Below are 16,966 nucleotides of genomic sequence, written 5' to 3' on the forward strand. Positions count from 1 at the left end.
TAAAAAACGAATCAATGTATCCCTTGTGTACCCAATTTTTTCTTCATTTTAAGTTTCCAATACGTTTATTCTCCTCCATTTGCCATTACCAACCTTGTTACCAAGTTGTCTTGTTGTCAGCACTAAAATGGCTTCCTCTTAGTTCCCAAAAAAGGTTGCAGCACCACCGAAAAACACCACTCACCATCATGTTTTGCACATGCCACCACCATACGCTCCAGTGAATACCCTTCTCTTCCGCCATATTTTCCACTGACTCTCCTTGATGGCTGCTGCTGCTGCTGCTCGACCGATCGCACTTCCGGAGCGGAGCAGAGCGGACCAGACCGCCGGCGTGGTGGTTCATAATGATAATGCATTATGCATTCCACCGGCTGTTTTTTAATTGTTATTAACTCGAGATAAGGAGAACTTTAACACCTAACACTAGGCCGCTCTCTATGGGCACCACCACCAGAAAACGTATAATTTCCGACATTTTAGAGGCACTTAACCTTAACAAAAAAAAAAAAAAAAATGCTCGCTCATAGTAATTTTTGGTTAGGTTTTTTTCTTCTCTTTTTTTCACTCGCGGGGGAACGGGAAATATAAATTGTCGGAGCCCCGAAATTCTACACTGTCATCAAAGCGTAACTAAACGCCCATTTTTCTCAACTTTTTCGAATCGAGTCGGGTCTGAGAGGTCCACAGACCTGTAAAGGCCTGCATTTTTGGGTCCGACAACCATTTTCGGTAGTTATTAGTGGCATATTTTGGCTTAAAGTGCGTGAACCATGTCGAAGCCAACAAAATTTATTGTTTAGTAGGGAAGTTAACAACAAAATGGACCTCCCCATGAGTGAGCCAAAGAGAAAGACACGCAACACAACACGAAGCCAGCCAGCAACACGATTTGTGAAAGGGAACGTGGAGTTGGCCAGAAAATATTAACGCCTCGAGCGGCAAGTAGTGGTTAGTGGTAACTGTTGTTTTTTTTTTCTGAAAGGTGAGAGGAGGAGGAGGAGAACACAACCTCTTACCTTATTGGCTGACGTCCATATTCGACCACCATCATCGCTGTGTGAGATCCCCAAGACTTACTGAGGCTGGGGCACAGGCTCTGGCTCTGGCTCTGGCTTTGGCTCTGGCTGCTGCCGATGCTGATGATGATGGCGTTGATTATGGCTTATTTTCAAATCTTACCTATGTATATACTCTCATCTTTTTTCCTCTTCCATTCTACTTCTTGGAAGTGGCCAAAGCAAATTATGTGGAGTCATCAATGGCAGGCAGGGGCAGTCGCAGCCACAAGCCACGATGCCGCATCGCATCAGAATCGTAGCAGAAAAGAGAAGGCACTGTGGGAGTGGAAAGCACGCAAACGTCTCTTGGCCATTGGTAGTGGTTGCGGCCAAAGATTGCAGCTGAAATGATCAGTGTCTAGAAAGATGGTCTGCAAAGATATTCAGTCGATCGCTTCTACGATTTGTTTGCTCTTGGAATAGCGATCTTTACAAAGATCTAGAGGGGCTCTCTTACTTTTAAGATGCTTTGCTATTACCATTTGAACATTAAGAAAGCTACTTTAAAGGGAAAAATATATCGTTTTTGGGGTGATCTTGTAATTGCAAAAATATCACACATAACAGATCAATACAGTTCTTTCTAGTAAGATCAGTCCTTATCACCGCTTTAGCTGATCCTCTAACGAAATCGTATTTACAATCAATGCCCCGAGTTAATCGTTTCATGTCATGGCTATTAGGGCCATCAGGCCCCGATCAATATTGATCGGTGGCCGATCATCTGCCGTGATCTACGCACAGGATTTAAGCGTAAAATCGAGTGCAATAAAGTGTCCGGGGCAGACACAGCAAGTGTCCAACTATTTTCCAGTCAACAAAAGGCACGACACGCTCGACTGAAGGGCCCAGAGATCAGATCAGAGACCATAGGAGGATCGGACCAGAGCTCGCGAGCTGCCCATGATCGGAGCAATGATCACGGCCCAGGACGAAGCGTAGCATTTTTGCACGGCACATTAGCTGTTAGAAAAAACACACAGAGAGAGCGAGAGAGACAAACGGGGAAAACAGGGGAAACAAGCAATTTTCAAGCAGTGAAACAGGAGGCCCATAAACAGAGATCGGACAGGGGACGGACAGTGGACGCGGAGTGTTGCAAATTTTTATTTGGAAGCAATTTTCACACCCTGTGTGTGTGCGCGAGACAACAACAGGCGAAAATCTCATGCGGCGCAGTCACGGAGGAACAGCATAGAACCGGGCCAAAAGTGACCCCCGGCCAGGATCCCCGATCGTGTAGCTGTAGCTGCTGACAGGACACAGCGTAGCGAATTCCCAGCCAGGAAAGGAACCCGGTGACAACTGCTTTAGGAGTGAACAGCGATGCGATGCGATGCAGAGTGAGACGACGTAAAGTTGCAAATGATGCCAAATGATTGCAGACCATATAAATTTCGATTGTGACTGATTAGCAGCAGCAGCAGCAGCACAGAAACTGAAACCCTACCTGAAGGCAGGGAAGGCAGTGAAGGCAGACAACGCCCCCGTGCCCCGTAGGACACCAGTGAGCGTTTTAGTTGCGCTTCATCCTCATCCTCACAGATTATTTGCAATTATGAGCATAGATTTTACACTTTTAGTGGAACTTCAGGCAGTCATATGACAACTCCCCCTTCAGCCCATGAGAATGGCAACAAAAGTTTGACTTTTCGACTTGTTTTCTAATCGCCTGGGAAACTCTTCGGCTCCTTGTTGGTTGACCAGACATTTGACCTTGTCTAGATACAAGTTGCCTGTCTCAAGGACACAGCCAAAGGAAGATATGTTTGTTGTTTCTGCCTTCAAGGCTGAAACTCTCGGGGGGTTTTGGGTTTCTCGGTTTGGTTTATGTTTAGAATTGTTGTGGCGCGCTGTTTTCAGAGATATACTTGTATATTTTGATGGATTAGCCATATCGCATTGAAGGTCAGCATTCGGTTTCGGTTAGCCTCGCAATTGTTACGACTTGTTTTGTGGTGGCTAACCAAAATACGAACAGTGCCAACGACAATTATTCTCTGGTAAGAGAGACTGGTAAAAGAGGGAGAGAGAGAGAGAAATCGTGCCAAGATCATAAATGATCCTCAGTAGATTATTTATCAATCATAAATCCCACATTTCCCTAGCTTTCCTTAGCTAATACTTGGGTAATACTCGTATTCGTCTGGTTTTTAGTAGATGCTTTTACAACCTCAGAGAGACAGAGAGACACCCATAGGAGAAGATGACGATCTCTACCTACAGCAGCGTCGCAGAGAGAGGTCGGTCTCGATTTTATGATTTGTTTGCGTTTCAGCCTTCTGTTCTTACTCACTCTCTACGTATCGTATGCCAGTGCCAGACCGGGAGTCCGGGAGTACGTGTGTCTCATCATTTGGATTTTCCGCAGCAATAAAATTAATAAGAACGCGCTAATTTTTCGGGGCCCAGTGCCCAGTGCCCGGGGCCTAAGCAAATACTGAGGCATTCCTCCTTCTTTCCCTCTAACTCTTTTTCAGCGCCCAGACTGTGCTAATATTTGCTAAGGAATTTTTCGTCTAAAACCAGCTAAGGGAACAACAAAACGCAACCCATTGAAACGCCACGCCATTTTGTACGGCCCGGCACGGCACTGAGATGATCTGATCTCTCGCGTAATACCTCTTAATGCTTCTGACTAATCGTCCATTAATAGCTTTGACATAATCTTTACAGCGAACATATGTGTAATTCATTGAAAATGGCCGAAAGATCTCACCGAAACGGGCCAAAAGAGCGGGGGCTCTCTCTCTCTTCGTTTCTGGAGGTGCACACACATGGCCAGGCCTGTCCAATTAGTGGAAGCAGCCAGGCAATGCCACAGAAGAGCAGGAGGAAAAGGTAAGACATAAAGCCAGCCCAGCTCTGCCTTGTGGCAACACTCGGCTATGTGTATGTGTATGTCTGAGTGAGTGGAGAGCATGAGTACATAAGCGGAAGGCTACTCCGAATTTACTCCGAAATAATAAAGAAAACTCGTTCTGGATGAGCCATACACAGGAAATATCTAAGCAAATGGTGATCTGATGGTAGAATTTGTGGGAAATTTTATAGGATTGAATAACTAAATGCTAGATTTTAATCAAACTATTAAGATTTCAGTATCCAAAACGGTAGAAATTAATAGAGATGATACGCCAAGTAACATTATTCAAGAAACTAACTCAAAATATTTCAACCAAACATTATACACTTAAAATATACCAGAAATCTAAAATAAAACTTTGTAGACCTCACAAAAGATGTTGAACCAAGGAGTTAGGAACCAAAGATCCATGGATACATGTTCATGGATACTTGTGATCCTTGTGAATTTTTTAAAATTATATCTACATATATCTCCTTTTTTAATTATATAAGAGTTAATTAATTAATTATATAAGAGGTTTTTGTCAAGAGGTCCTTACCTTATATTCCACTCTGAATACGTTTTTGCAGAATCGTACAATCGTTTTTGGCAGAGCAATTTCACAAGGGCTATTGGAAAAACGAGTTGGGAATCAATAAATTATTAAATTCGAAAAGTTTAAGACAAAGGTGATAAAATACTTAGCTGGCTTAAATCAAACCAAATAAGTTTAAGTTTCTGCGATTTTTGCAGAGAGAATATATCGAAAATCTACATTTTCCTTTGAGAACTTTAAGAACTATAAGAACCGTTTATAATAACCACGAATTTCTTAGCCTATTACTGAAAATTATCTTATCTTGAAGCAACCCAAATTCTATAAAAACATAGCCAAAAAATGGCCACAAATAAATATATTTAAATGCACTTAACGGCTAGGCTAGCGAGAGATTACGAAATTGCATCAAATTGGGCAAATAATCGCGCAATGCAATCGATTATTGGGCTGAAAACTGTGAGAGCGGAGAGCAGATTTCCAGAGCAACAGTTTTTCCATTTCCGCCATTTCTTATTGGGCGACGGGCTATATATATATACCACGAGCACGAACACAAACGAGCAGATAAAACAGAGACGGAAGACGAACACGAACGAGAACAGAGCGAGAGAGCGGCGCACACACGATCGCGATGAGAGGCAGCTGCCTTTTCGGAATACCAGCTAGCCGAACTCTTCTGGCGCAGAGTGCGACGCCGGACCGTGGATATTGCTCCTCCCACTCTAGCCCACACAAACGGACACACAGGCACGCACACAGCCAGAGAGATTATGTAGACGGAGGAGATCGTGTGTCAACCGAAGGTTGACGACGAGACGATCCGTGCGCTGCTGACAAACGCAGAGTCGGGGCCAAAGAACGCACCGGTGTTTCATTTGAGTTTCAGCGCTGAACCGGGCAACAATCTTTCACTCCTCCGCTCGGCTCGATACCGTCGCGACATCATCTACCATATCACATGTATCTAGTATCTAGCCGTACAACTAGAGCAAATTGAAAGTGTTTTTCCTGAATAGAGAGCATAGAGAAAACTCGAAAACTCTACAAGTTTTACAACCATTAAAGCATTAATGATTAATCCAAAGAGTGTGTCCCGTGCCGCATGATTACCGTGTGATCGACCCTCGAATTGATTCGAGTTCGGAAAATTAATTGCACAAATATGAGAATCAATATCAATACGCGTATGCTAATGATGATTATGCCTCATTTATAGTGCGTTAATTGAACGTGAAATTTCCATAAAAATATCACAGAAAATATATATGAACGAGTCCATCGCATACTCGTAATAATTCGCATAACAGCCCATAATCCAAACAAAAATCGAGTACCCAATCTCTCAGTGAGTGTGTTGTGGGAGTACGAGAGCAGTGTGTTGCAGCAACAAACAAATTATGGATATAAGCTATATCTTTGTGATCTCCCTGATGCTGGCCCTGTGCAGCAGCCAGGCCGAGAGCAAACAAAAGTCTGGACGGGGCCGAGGCTCCATGTGGTGGTAAGTTAATCGATCGAAAATGCAATTGAAAGCATTTGAAAGCATTCACCCGTGGTCTTTTGTGGGGGTTGACAATTAGCATCGAGACCTTAACCATCAAAGCAAACAGCATACCAGCTCAAAAAAAAAAAAAAAAAACTCCAAATAAACCGAAAGGTTCACAAAGTCACAGAACCACAACAACCACAGAACTTTGTATTACTGTGGCAGGCACGCGCCAGCACTACATAACTTTCGGGCAAAATTTCCCACAAAACAAAAAAAAACAAACAAATCAAAAGATGTTAAAGGTCTTGTGCGTCACGCACAGTGCGGAAGCCACAGAATGCACACTAAAGCCTCTGCCTCTCTCGATCTTCGCTTTATGAAAGCAATTAAAAATTCTAAGCGCGCATTCAACTTTTACTCGAGATGTGGATTGCTTTTCTCTCTGCCTCTGCCTTTGCCTCTGCGTCAGTGTGTGTGTTTGACACAGTTTAAGATCTGAATGGAGTTCCACATGGGAGATGTGGGGAAGAAACAGTTGGGGTCTTAGAAGGAAGTCAACTTTTTTGGGATCTACCGCAGAGTGCTGGCACGTCGGGTAGAGCAAAAGCTGTGCAGTAGCAGAGGCAGGGAAATCAAGTTTGCTGCTTAAGTCTTTTGTTTTTTGGCTTGAGTGGAAACTTACGAAATGGTAAACTCTAGAAAATAGATACATTTGTAAGAAAGTGGATTACATTTTGTAATTCTTTAGTTAGCACAAAGAATAATAATCGAAAATAATCTCAACAAGTTGATTAAACGAATCAATATTTAGAAATCATTGAAAATATATTTTCTCGTAAAATAATATAGAAACCTCTCGTATACGATTACAGTTTTTTTTACCTATGCAATTAAATTCTGAAAAAGTATGAGCTTTATAAGAAACTTCATTCGAATTGCAACACCTAATAAAAGTCGCTTCAAAACAATTTTTCCTGTAATTCTCCACTTCAATCAAATGTTATTTCTTTAATAAATTAACCATAAATAGTACTTAAATATTTACACACTTTCTGATGTTTGTGATTGCCATTATGGCCTGGTGCTGCCGCAGAGCAACGAGATTCCGGGACTTTGAAACTTGATGAGTTGTTTGTTTGACTTTTATCATGTGCAAAACTTCAGCTAAGCCTTAATAACTTTTTATAACGGCATAAATTTCACCTTCAACAATAAAAAAACACAGCACAAACAATACACACAGAAGATACTGGCGTACTACAGATACAGATACACGCGATACAAAATTGTTGCTGGTGGAGCCGTTGCTCGGTTGCTCGGCTGCTGCGGATTCCCGTCGCATAAATCTCCGATTGGGAATCGATTTAATCCGCCTGGGAATTGAAATCGATTGGCAATCGCATGCCCCTTCCCCTTCCATGTGGCTGCTCTTTTGCTTGCAAGATGTTACACTTTCGATCAAGATTTTTGTTTATTTTTCGTTTTATTAATTTTTTGTTTTACGTATCGTATATTACGCAATTGTTTCAAATAAAGGGAGGTTTTGTTCCCACCGCAATCAGCATTCAATTGAAATGGCAATTAATTTGCATTCACCGCGAGGGGCTGTCAATATATATTTGTTTAAGTAAATATATATTTTACCTTTCTGCTAACGAAGCGGGGAAAATATTATAAAGATCAACAGTTAGAACAAAGGAAAATAAATGATGGCAGGTCAATGAGAGGAAAGAAACCGACAAGTCCGACAAGTGTCTGCAAATATTGATCCATCTATGAGTGTACCGATAAATACCATACTATATGTATCTATGTGTCTGTATCTTTGTGTGGTTTATGCTTGAGTAACGCCGGCAATTGACGTGCACCGCCCAGAAACAACAAATGCTGGAAAATACAGAAAGGAAAAGCCGCAAAATGAAAAGCCGCACAAAAACACAACTCAAACTCAAGTCAAGTGGAAAAACCTTACACAAAAAACCTGAAAAATACTTATGACAAAACCGAAAAAAATAATGAAAATGTCTGTTTGTTCAGGGGAAAGGGTCCCATCCCTTTCCACATACTCAGATGCCTCATAATTAGGTGCAAGAACCAACTCAACCATTAAATAGTTTTGACAACTCCTCATAAACCTGCTCCTCTCTGACGGTAAAGATCGCTCTATTAATTAATCGGTTCTTCTCTCCTTTTAGGGGTATTGCCAAGGTCGGCGAACCGAACAATATGTCACCCATAACCACCGGCATTATGTATATGGATCCCGCCATACACTCGACGCTGAGAAGGAAACAGCGTCGCTTGGTGCGGGACAATCCTGGTGTACTGGGGGCCCTGGTCAAGGGCGCCAATCTGGCCATCAGCGAGTGCCAGCATCAGTTCCGGAATCGACGATGGAACTGCTCGACCAGGAATTTCCTAAGAGGCAAAAATCTATTTGGCAAAATCGTAGATCGAGGTGAGTCACAAGAAACAACATAGTAAATTGCAGTATAGGATTCCTTTCCCATCGTTTGAGGTTCGGTTCCCTCTCAATCTCATTAGCTCTTTCCCTTTTTCGTGAGGAAATATGATCTACCGATCTACGGATGTCAACGGATTCGTTTTTCCTTTAGCTACCATCAACAATTTGCTTGCATAACCCAAAACCCAACTGCAACCTCATTTTCCTTTCGGTTTCCACTTTATTTACGAGTATGTTATGAAATGTCACTCCCCTGGACATTGTCATTCTCTGTGTGTGTGTGTGTGGCGCTTGTTTGTTATTGTAATACGATCTGGGCACTTGGTAAAATGTATATATATCATACTCGTATGGGATACTTTGTTGGGTTGACTACCCTTCAAGAGGGCACTTTCCCTGGCTGACTGGATGGCTGGTTGGGACACAAAGAGTTCGCCTTGTCATCATCTTGCAGTCCTCCTATCCTCCAGTGCACTTGCTCCACTTGCATTTCAGCATGTTTATGCTAATTGGCACAAGTTGGCAGCACCACAGACTGCCAGACCAGACCAGACCAGACCAGACCAGACCAGGCCGAGCCAGACCAGACCACCTCTGTCACTCACAATTGCTCATTCAAATCAATCAAATGTGCTTGTTGTCTCTGTCGTGTCGTTGTGCCTCTTCTGGGAGTTGTTCGTTCGCCTGCTGCGAGACGACTCCGATCCCAGGAGAGCTACTTGCTACTTCCTCGACTGCCGTAGCTGTAACTGTAGCTATAGCTCCCCCCGAGCGAGGCTGTCAACGGATTTTCATATATGTATAAACAAAAGTCGCGCATGCGCTGCTGTTTGTCCTGCTGATGCTGCTGCTGCTGCTGCTGTTTTCATTGGAAATCTGCACTGTCTTTCATTTCTCCTGCCGTTTTATTAGCTACTGTTTTGTCCTGAATCCCAGATCACTACCTGGGATCACTCCCGGCATCTCTCATTCTGTATTCTGTATCTATATCGTATGTCATTTGTGGGCGTGCCCACGTCGCGTGGCTCTGCTCATCTTCCGTACCTCTGCCCCTGCCTCTGCCTCTGTCCGGGTCGCCTGTCTGTCCGTCTGTCAACGGCAGCTGACTTTTATAGCCAGGCTCTTGACCTTATCAAGTCATTTTTACTCTCCACTAACATCCTTTTTATGAGTCTCTCTCTCTATCTCTCTCTCTCTCTCTCTCTCTCTCTGTCTCTGACTGGATTTCGACTCTTGACTTTTAATGGATTACATAAAACGAAAAGAAAACGAAATGAAAGGCTGGGAAAAATTGCCTCGTGGTGGTGACAGCTTTTTATCGCAGCACTTTCATCGCTTTCCACAATCAAATTTTTAATGTTCTCTCTCTCTCTATTTTTTGTTCGACTCTTTCGAGTCTGCCCTTGCCCTTGGCCCTAATTAACACCTAGAGCGAACCATTAACACTTGGGGTACCCATCCGATCCGACCAGATCCGAGCCCAGTTCGAGCGCAGTTCCAGTGGCTCTCAAACCGACTGCCTGTCGATCCATTTGCCAGCGGGGCACATTCTCCTACATTATTCATCTTTGTCTAGTTCTTTTTTCGGTGTTCTTTTTTTGGGGTAGAAGCCGAAGCCTAACTTGTTTTCTAATTGGTGACACCTTGTCAATTTGCCACGGCACACGGTTTAACAGGCTGTCTCTATTAGTGATTTCATCTTACTTTTTGCATGGAAAGAACCTCGTCTGCTGCTTTTGCAATCATCGGTCGTGACGAACCGAACCGAACCGAACCCACCCCGGGGTTGCCGTTGCCACTGGTTCGGGGTCCCTGTGGGTTTTATATCAAGGCTCTAAACTATTCCGGGAACTGTCAGTCTGTCAGTGGTCTGGTCTTCTTCTAAGCAGCTTATCCCACAGATGAGCCCTTCTCTAGGGCCCTCTTTTTGCGGTAGGTACGTTAGTCAAGAGCTCTGCTTAGCCGGGGCTCATCTTGTGGTACGGCTCCTGCTCCTGCTTCTGCTCCTGCTGCTGATCTCTGTCCCTGCTCCTGCTCCTGGTGCTTCGTGCTCTCAATTTCAATCAGTTTCTGCCACGCCCACACACAACGGAAATCCGTTTGTGGCAATTACGTGCATCAAAAACTTCTCGTATTACATGCGGAAATATATGTGTGCGTTGGGTTCCTTTTTATCAGGGTTTCGTTGGTCGCCCATTGCTCCATTGACGACACACCCTCACAACTCACAACTCATTTCGCATTTCTTTGGTTAATTGCTCAGGGTCCCCATTCCCATTCCCATTGCCATTCTCTTTAATTTATTATCTTTTGTTCGTTAACCATTTACCAAGTGCTATTTACATAAGAAAAACCCACAAAAGGAGAGTATGAAATACTCGAAATGCAAACATAAAACTCTCGATCCTCCACCCGACCCGTAAAAAGGTAACGCGAATTCTTGCTAAGCTAATCACCCAAAAAGCAAATGTCAGGCGCAATGACTGTGTCACGCCTCTGCCTCTGACTCTGCCTCAGATACAGATACCAGACAGAAAGCCAACTTTCAGTATTATTCCCGAACGTTTGCGTTTGCGTTTGCGCATGCGCCGCCGAGGGAATCGTTGTATCGTTGTATCGTTATCGGGGGCCAAACATCTTGCACATATTTACACACCTCATGCCTTAAATTTTGGTTACTTACGTGAAATTATTTAAGGAAAACCGAAACCGAAACTGAAACCACCAACGACAAACAAGCAAACATTAACCGGGAATCGGTGGAAGGTGGAAGGCTCTCTCTCTCTCTCTCTCTCGCGTAGTTCAAGAAAACAAATCATTTTTTGGTCGAATTCCAGGAATTTAAAATCAAAAGCGGCGAAATATATGTACGAGTAGTACCTTCCTTCAGGCGGAAGTTGTGCCTCGTCAATCGTCAAGCAGTGACTTGAAGCTAGTCAATCATAGATACATCAATCGACACATCTATAGAGAGGGGGAATCTCTGAATGGCATACATCTATAAATATACAAATTATATCGCTAAGGGTTAACACCCTGCCAAACTGAACTCTTACCTAGACAACAGTTGACAGTTTCCTCACTTAGACTCAGACTCATACTCATACTCATACCATACTGTCCTACCCTCTCTGGAATTTTAGCTACCTGACCATCCGTACATCCATCCATATACAAAGAGACATACAATATATCATATCTTTTGAGCTATGAACTGAAGCGAAACCACTTGAAAAATTATCTGCAACATGTAAATTCAATTTTCATTGTTCTTTATCTGTGATGGTCTTTCAGAACAGAGAGCATAGAGCAGAGTAGACACAGAAACAGGGGCGAACAGAAACAGAAACAGAGGCAGTTTCGTATACTAAAAATAAAAGTAAGGCAGGGGTCCGTCCCTCCGGTCCCGAGCAGAGACGAGACGGAGAACTGTCCACTCGAATGGATATGGATTGTGTAGAGATGGGCAAAAGTGTTAAGTTGGAATTTATAGTTGAGCGTTTAATCTGTGTCAGGTTTTGTGGCGTTTCCCCCCCACCTCCTGCAGTCTGCCTCTACCTTTTCTGGTCTTCTCTGCTCGAGATCCTCCTGTGGCATTGATAACTTGAAGTGTCATAATTGACCAGACTTTGGAGGACAAGTGCCATTACTCATACTCATGCAACGAAATGCCCGAACCGAACGAAATATTTGTAGCTCTCTTGTTGCCCACGTCGCAATCACTTGAGAGCTGAGATTGAGATCTTGTCTCGGATGGGCACTGGTACTGCGATGGGGTCCATGGTTGCTCCTCCATGGAACACCCAGAAGGCAAGCATATACGTACCGAGGGGAACAAAAAAATGTAGTTAAACCTCAAAATTCATTCGCTTTCATTTCCATTTGCAGGCTGCCGCGAGACGGGCTTCATCTATGCCATCACCAGTGCCGCTGTGACCCATTCGATAGCCCGGGCCTGCAGCGAGGGCACCATTGAGTCCTGCACCTGCGACTACAGCCACCAGTCGCGCTCCCCGCAGGCCAACCATCAGGCGGGCAGCGTGGCCGGTGTCCGGGACTGGGAATGGGGCGGCTGCTCCGACAATATTGGATTCGGCTTCAAGTTCTCCCGCGAATTCGTGGACACTGGCGAGCGTGGACGCAATCTGCGCGAGAAGATGAATCTCCACAACAACGAGGCGGGCCGTGCGGTAAGTTTTACTCAAACTTCCACTTCCACTTCCCCTAGTCTTTATGTCAGCTGCTGCTGCTGCTGTACGATTTTGTCCTGGCCTGGTTGGGAGCCTGCGATTTACGACTGGGCTAATAAAAACCATCGACGAATGCCTCTACATTTTCCGCAGCCGCAATTAATTGGAGTCGAACGCCAATTGGCCTAGGCTTTAGCGCTCGCTCTCTCTCTCTCCCGCTCTCTCTTTCTCTCTCTCCATATATGGAGGAGAGTTTCTCATGAAAGGGGGGAACAGGGGTGCTAGTTACAGCTTTTACAGGAACTGGTAGGATCGGTAGGATCGGTAGGATCGGAAGGGGGAGTGGTGCACTCGTTTGTGCTTGTGTACATCGTATATTAACTTGTTGACAGCTTCCAGTTCCCCTACACTTTCATAAAAATGGTAGGCCTTTAGTTTTGGGGCAGCGTACAGTGGTTCATTATGATTAGAAATCGATTAATTATCGATAAGTATCAAACGATGGCATGGATCCGATAGGGATGTGGAAATTGACTCTTGTTGACTCTCTCAATCTTTCATCAGCTTCGTCTCTTCATCACTCATTCGATTAGGAGCCAAATATTGAATATTCCGCTAATCCAAAAGTGCTGATTAGTGCAAAGAATATCCGCATTGTCGTTTCTCCAAATTCAAACAAGGCTCAGGTTGTATGTGTGGCAGGAAAAATGTTCCTGAAGCACATCAAATTCATGCTTCCAAATTACATCATTCGGAGCAACAGTAATAGTTCATAATACTGCAGCAAATTTTTTGCCGGGTAAGCCGAAAACTCATAAATTTCTCGGTTTTCCTTACGATTTCGTTTTGAAAATTCAAATAAATTCAATTCCGAAAGCTGATACCTCTGATATCTATGTCATAAATCTCCAACTAATTGTATTGGTTCAATTTAAATCTGATGACCAATTTGGCCATTCAAACCCACTGTGGCCCAATAATGCCTTCTCCGGCGACTCTGTTGTGCCTCTTGTGGTGTATGGATGCTGCCTGCGAGTGGGGTGTATAAAGTAGCACACTGAGGCAACATCCATCGAGGCTAGAGACATCTGTAGATCCGGGGCCACGGCCCATGGGTTCCACATCATAGTACTAGTACTGCCATCTCCTCCAGTGAGGGCCCACCATCTGTGTTATTATTTTATTACTTGTTATGGGCTTCATCTTCATCTTCGACTCCATCTCGATCTCCATAATCGTTGCGATGATAATGGAGATGATGATGAAGTTGGTGGCTGCTGTGGCTGTGGCCCCCCAACTGCGTTGATTTCTTACTTTTAGTCGACGGGATCTGGGGCCTTGCACAATTACAACAAGAGGCAGCAGCAGCAGCAGCAGCAACAACGGGGGAACATGCAACATGCGCACAGCAAGTTGCAACAACATTTATTGATTTTTAATAACTGCAACAACGTGGCAGGCGGGCCGCCAATCTCCCAACCAGCAATCGAGCAACAGAGCCAGGCAAAAACAGCAAAATAATTAAGTGAAAAACATATTGAGACTCCTCGATGGAGTCCATGGAGCGTAATAAAGTCATACTAATGAACAATCTCTCCCCTCTATTCTCTCTCGTCTTGCAGCACGTTCAGGCGGAGATGCGGCAGGAGTGCAAATGCCATGGCATGTCCGGCTCTTGTACGGTGAAGACATGCTGGATGCGTCTCGCCAATTTCCGTGTGATCGGTGACAATCTGAAGGCACGCTTCGATGGCGCCACCCGTGTCCAGGTCAGCAACAGTCTCCGGCAGAGTGCCAATGCGGTCGCCGTAGTGAGTCCCAATGCGGCTATGGGCTCCAACTCCAACGGGGGCTCGAATGGTCTGCTGCAGTCTGCAGTCAGCGTTTACGAGGAGGAGGAGCGTATGCTGAACGATCATATGCCGGACCTTCTGCTGGACAACACTCATCTGAGCAGCAAGATCCATCATCCAAATATGCCATCGCCAAATAGTTTACCCATGGCGGGAGCAAGGTCCAGGAACGGACGTCGTCAGGGTCGCAAACATAATAGGTAAGCATCGAATGAGATCTCTAAAGATCCACAAAGAGAGAGACACCCTGCAGAAGAAGATCTAAATCAAAATCAACACCAAACCAATATTCATCCAACATTTGTTCGTTCTTCTCGTTCCTCAGATATCATTTTCAACTGAATCCCCACAATCCCGAGCATAAACCACCGGGTTCCAAGGACATTGTCTACCTGGAGCCTTCGCCCAGTTTCTGCGAGAAGAATCTGAGACACGGGATCCTGGGAACGCATGGCCGTCAGTGCAATGAGACCTCTCTAGGAGTCGATGGCTGTGGCCTGATGTGCTGCGGGCGTGGCTATCGAAGAGACGAGGTCATCGTCGTGGAGCGATGTGCCTGCACTTTCCACTGGTGTTGCGAGGTCAAGTGCAAGCTGTGTCGAACCAAGAAGGTCATCTACACGTGTCTATAAGTAGTAGTTCCCGCCCCGCCCCCACCCCCAAAAGCCCACATCCTCATTCTATCTAAATCAACTGTCTTTTCTATGTGTATGTGTTATGTATTTTGTCTACGCTTAGCCTTTGTTATTAGCCACTTAAGAGCCTAGACTATAGCCTAGTTAAAGATACAGCTACCATCCCCACATCCCCACTCTCTCTCTCTCCATATCATATTTAACTCTCACCTTTTTTGATAGCAGTATTACGGGAGGAATCAGTGAATAGTTTTCATGAAAGAATAAAACTTATGTTTGCCCAGTTTTTAGTTTTTAGTGAGCCAGCAAATTATTTTGTAAATTACAATTGCTGCATGTCCACCCCAACCCACCCCATCCCTTAGTTTAGGGTGTAATTTTAGTCTAGCTTAAAGTTTTACTAGCGCGTCCCTCCCTACTCTTTCCGTCTCTATTCTCTATACAAGAAAGTTTTAAATCATTTTTAAATCATCGAAAAACAAGACTGAACAAATTCAATATCGCACCGCCGCTCTCCCCTCCGTCTTTATCTGTCGAATATCGAATTTTGCTTTCATGTTGCTTTGGCCGGGCTCAAAGCAGATGGAAAGCGGGAATAGATCAGAAATCATTTAAGCTTAAGAATTAAGCGAAGAATAACCAAGGCTGGAAAACAATTGGAACAATGGATCTTCCAAAATGGTATTTCCAATTATGGCCTTGGTCCCCAAATCATTTACTAATTTTTGTGTACATAAATAAGATTTAATTTAATTTTAGTCTGCGTCTAAATCAACCATCCACCCGTTTGTTGCTTGGAATTTATGAAATTTTGCACATAAGAGAAGAAAATCATATAAAATATTATTTTTTTTTTGTGGCAACCCCTCCGGTTGTGCGTTTGTGCCTCCCTCGCCTCCCCCAACCCCATTGTAGGTATTACTAATTAATTAAAATGCACCTGGCTGGTTAGTCGAACTATAAATAATGTCTAGGCTTACAATTATATGTAGTATATATATGTATTTAATTAATTTATACTAGATGATAGACATTCAATTTTGTAAAGTATTAATGCGAGCGAGAAACAACAACAAAAATCAGAGAAACAAAAAACAACAAAAAATGCGAATCGAAATGCAAACAGAAAACACAAATCAATAAAAAACAAAACAAAAGCAAAACGACAATTACAAAATACAACCTAGAGTGGAATTTATTTACTTGTGGCTTTGGGCAATTATTTGGATCAAGTGTGCGGCAATTAGCCAGAGGCAGAGGGGCACCGGGGCACGGGGGCAGAGGCAGAGGCCAAGGGGCAGCCGCAGGTCAGGGTTTCTGTGCTTTGTGGCATTTCAATATTTGATTTAAGGCAGCACAGCAGCTCTCTCGGTGGCAGTTTCCCAAGCGCATTTTTTGCTGCTGCTGCAACTAAAGAAACTGTCAACCTGGGGCAGGCCACACCAGCAACAGAAACAACAGCAACAACAACAACAGAGAGAAGAACCAGCAACGACAGTTGCATCTTTTGTATATCGTCGGCAAAAGTCGGACCTGAGGCTGAGGCTCCCCGCACATCTGACAATGCGAACGACAATTCCGCGCTGTCAGCGGCAAGCCATCGAATGTGGCTTTCAAGTTTCAGCGACGACGACGACGACGACGAGGAAGATCGGACCAAGACATGCAATTGCCCGACCAACTATGCAACCTGACATCCGACAGATCTAGACGAGAGCCACGGAGCCACGAGAGCGAGCAAGAGTGAGAGAGCGAGAGCGAAAGAGATCTGGAGCTGGAGCTGGAGCCGGAGCTGGATGAGGCTTACATTGATCCTGATTTCAGCTACTGATCTGCAGATGAAGATGGAGTTGGACCCTGGATAGCT

The 16,966-nt window shown here is 44.2% G+C and overlaps 1 protein-coding gene across 1 annotated transcript; it reads left to right on the forward strand.

The window, feature by feature from the left end:
- Window positions 1-5,865: 5,865 nt before the first annotated feature.
- LOC108162805 (protein wingless) lies at window positions 5,866-15,920 on the forward strand. Its single transcript, XM_017297714.2, has 5 exons — window positions 5,866-5,969; window positions 8,153-8,415; window positions 12,310-12,611; window positions 14,234-14,664; window positions 14,790-15,920. The coding sequence occupies exons 1-5, from the start codon at window positions 5,866-5,868 to the stop codon at window positions 15,094-15,096; spliced, it is 1,407 nt and encodes a 468-aa protein (XP_017153203.1). The 3' UTR covers window positions 15,097-15,920.
- Window positions 15,921-16,966: the final 1,046 nt, after the last annotated feature.

Source organism: Drosophila miranda, chromosome 4 (assembly GCF_003369915.1).
Source record: "Drosophila miranda strain MSH22 chromosome 4, D.miranda_PacBio2.1, whole genome shotgun sequence".
NCBI lineage: Eukaryota > Metazoa > Arthropoda > Insecta > Diptera > Drosophilidae > Drosophila > Drosophila miranda.